At 38.3% G+C, this 3,452-nt stretch overlaps 1 protein-coding gene across 1 annotated transcript; it reads right to left on the minus strand.

Moving 5' to 3' along the window:
* Nucleotides 1-1,409: 1,409 nt before the first annotated feature.
* Nucleotides 1,410-2,631, minus strand: LOC149241061 (chaperone protein dnaJ 8, chloroplastic-like). Its single transcript, XM_089373859.1, has 3 exons — nt 2,130-2,631; nt 1,785-1,853; nt 1,410-1,670 (listed from the first exon to the last, which is right to left on the minus strand). The coding sequence occupies exons 1-3, from the start codon at nt 2,343-2,345 to the stop codon at nt 1,500-1,502; spliced, it is 456 nt and encodes a 151-aa protein (XP_089229985.1). The 5' UTR covers nt 2,346-2,631; the 3' UTR covers nt 1,410-1,499.
* Nucleotides 2,632-3,452: the final 821 nt, after the last annotated feature.

Below are 3,452 nucleotides of genomic sequence, written 5' to 3' on the forward strand. Positions count from 1 at the left end.
GAGAAATCTTTGCTGGCCCTAAAAAACTGTTTATAAGCTTTCCCATGAGTGGGATACAGAGACCGACATTTTTCACTAAAACGCTGACAAAGAATAATAAATATGCCTTCAATGAATTTCGGCTGGAACTTTTATCATTAATGAAACAAGGAAATGCAATCTATGAATCCCCACTGTTTTCCTGAAACAGGAATCAGAAGGTTTTACATCCCATATAAAAGGCTAATTTGAAATTTCTACATTTTTCACTAAAACGCTGACAAAGAATAATAAATATACCTTCAATGAATTTCGGCTGGAACTTTTACCATTAATGAAACAAGGAAATGCAATCTATGAATCCCCACTGTTTTCCTGAAACAGGAATCAGAAGGTTTTACATCCCATATAAAAGGCTAATTTGAAATTTCTAAGAGCCATGATCCATCCCATTGTTGGCCACTCTTCGCTGCTACATCTGTAACCTGGACACTATGCCTACTTCAATCGTCCTCATTAACATTGCCGGTGTTGCACATTCCAGATTTCTCTTGTTGCAGCAATGCCCTCCTCGACGGAACCAAAATTCAAGCCTAAAGCATAATTTGTCTGGGGTTCTCCCAGATTTGTCACTATAACAATTTATAAAGCAAATACTCCAAACTAATTGATTGAAAATATCTTAGTCCCAGATGAAACCTATAAAATCAACATTAGTGTTAGTGTTAATAATGCTTCCAGCAAATAATAATGCTTTGTTCAGGATGATACAACTTAGAAAAGTACATTATGGAATGAAACTACACATTTTTCTCAAGGATCAAATATCTAGAAACTTACATTATGGAATGAAACAACAGCATTTCATCTCAATGATCAAAGATCTTATCCAAAATAATGCTTCCAGCAAATAATAATGCTTTGTTCAGGATGATACAACTTAGAAAAGTACATTATGGAATGAAACTACACATTTTTCTCAAGGATCAAATATCTAGAAACTTACATTATGGAATGAAACAACAGCATTTCATCTCAATGATCAAAGATCTTATCCAAAATAATGGTTTCCATTAAATGAATGTCATTACAAATTAGAGGAAGAAGAGTTGGGAGCTCTTTATTGAAGAGCAGATCACCATAATAATCACATGGTCCAGAGAGATATCCCACGGCTATGTACAAGTAGTCAAATAATCAGGATCCATGAGCAAATCAAATGACTCACTAAAACAGAGGCATCTCAAAAGGTTGTTGCTTCATCTGGATCAATAAGTCCTTAGTGTTGTGGGAGCCAACTCCAGAGAAATCAAATCAACTATACAGGTAGAAGAGCATATTGTCTTTCCAGGAGATGAATGAAGAAGCTTTATTAGGTTTCTAAGACAGATGTTTTGCTGCCAATAGCAAGAACTTCATAGATAGCCCAGAACAGTCAACAAGGGATAGGTCATGGAGAGGCCATTACTATTTGCAAGGCCACCCAACAGACACCTATACAGTTTATGATGATGATTTCATCATGCATAAATGTTAATATGAGAGGAATAGTCAAGGGTTCCAGCTCCTTCCCATCCCATCCATTCTTCCCACTCATCCCAAGAATCGTTATTGATTCCCATCATGCCCTCCACATAGTAATCAGCAGAATAGCTTTGCTGCTTTGCCCTTGCTAAACTGGACATCAAAGTCTGCACATTCATCACAAAAGTAACAACATTCAGAACCATGGGTATACATAAGAATCCCATGTTACAAAATGAAAATGTATATAAATAAAGATTACTCTTGGGAAAGCAAGTTACCTCATAAGCCTGATTGATCTTCTGAAATTGAACCCCACAGTTATCTCCTTTGCAAACATCCGGATGATACTGTAACCAGATCATATCAACATATGAGTGCAATAAATTTTTTTCTTTTAAATTTATATTGAAAATAGATCATGATATTTTGTGACATTTTATATGATCAGGGATATTACCAGACATATTTTTCCTTAAAAAAATTCGAGAATATGTGAATTCCCACATTTTTAATTTCTATTACTAACCTGTATAACTTTTACTATTTGCTTCAGAGATGGAAAGACTTATTGAAAATATCTGATCTTGAAAGTAAGGGACAAGTTCGAATGGGTATTTCCATACCTGCAACGCAAGGCGACGGTAGGCTCTCTTCACATCTTTTTCAGAAACCCCAGGGCTCAATCTCAGAGTCTCATACTGCTCTTTCATCCCAGGAAAAACTTGAGAGGCCATCACAGTTACATTCCTCCTGCCTCCCAAATTCTTCCTGTCTCCACTTTTTCTTTCTAAGAATGAATTCCCCTTGGCTCCCACAAACCTGTTAACAGAGGCAGCCATGATCTCTGACAAAAGAAACCGCTGACCAACAAACCGAGCTTGAAGCCCAACTGCAAAACTGATCTTATCTGACAAAAGAAACCGCTGACCAACAAACCGATATTGAAGCACAACTGCGAAACTGATCTTATCCTCTGGAACCCCAATTGGGTGCACCCAAATCCAGTTACTAGACCAAAACAAATAGCAGAGATTGGCCCTAATGTGGGTATCAAATCACAGGAAAAGAATACAGATATCACCTGATCCACCACCGCTAAGGATATTTATAACTAATTTCAATCTTATGACACCGACCGATTCACACATCCAATGATGGATTAACTTAAACCTGCCGTTATCTGGTATTTTGTTGCAAGTCGTTCTTATCCACTGCCGCGTCAGCATTCCGCCTCTTCCGAATATGGATTATGTCAAGACCGGCGGTTGCCATCTAGAGTTGAATGGTGAGTTTGCACAAATTGTGTCCCAAATTATATCACTAAATTCAGAAACAAAAAACAAAAACATAAAACCAGTCCACTAGATATTTTAATTATAATACTCTAAATTGGAATTGGATAATATAATTTCAGTAAATCCTAACAAATTTCGTACAAACTTTAACTAAAAACGCCAAAACCGTAGACCAATTAGTTGCGCCATTTCAAAGTTCTTATCCGTTCGCGCATGGAGGGGCCGGGTCCTTAGTCGAGTCTCCACCTACAGTATTCGTACACGTACTCCCCTTATAAGGACCCCGCCTCGATACGCGGTCAGTCGTGGATACTAATTCCTAGACACGTAGCAGTGTGTTCAGCTGTAGGGCTGAGCTGGCAATTTGGGCGGGAATTGAACTAGTCTTATGTAATTTTCGAGGTAGCAACTAACAGTTGGCACTCTTTGTTACCAGGATACTACTTTCCAGACACGTAGCAGAGTGTGCATCTGTAGGGCTGAGCTGGCAATGTGGGCGGGAAATCTTCGTGGTAGCAACTTACAGTTGGTTGGCAGTTGGTGTTCTTAGTTAAAAGGATATTTGAGACTCCAAAGCGGGTTTCAACTGACAGTCAGTTTGCGGTTGGAATTCTTAGTTAAAAGGAGGTCTCAGACTCCAAAACGGGTTTC

The sequence above is a fragment of the Pinus tabuliformis genome, chromosome 8, assembly GCF_031772625.1.
Source record: "Pinus tabuliformis cultivar Carrire ecotype Pingquan chromosome 8, CPIR1, whole genome shotgun sequence".
Classification (NCBI taxonomy): Eukaryota; Viridiplantae; Streptophyta; class Pinopsida; order Pinales; family Pinaceae; genus Pinus; species Pinus tabuliformis.

Excerpts from the sequence above, each read along its gene's own strand:
- LOC149241061 (XM_089373859.1), bottom strand. The coding sequence starts at position 2,345 with ATGGCTGCCTCTGTTAACAGGTTTGTGGGAGCCAAGGGGAATTCATTC. Across the intron at positions 1,854-2,129 it reads ACCGTCGCCTTGCGTTGCAG|TATCATCCGGATGTTTGCAA; the intron begins GTATGGAAATAC and ends ATCTGGTTACAG. Across the intron at positions 1,671-1,784 it reads AGATCAATCAGGCTTATGAG|ACTTTGATGTCCAGTTTAGC; the intron begins GTAACTTGCTTT and ends ATGAATGTGCAG.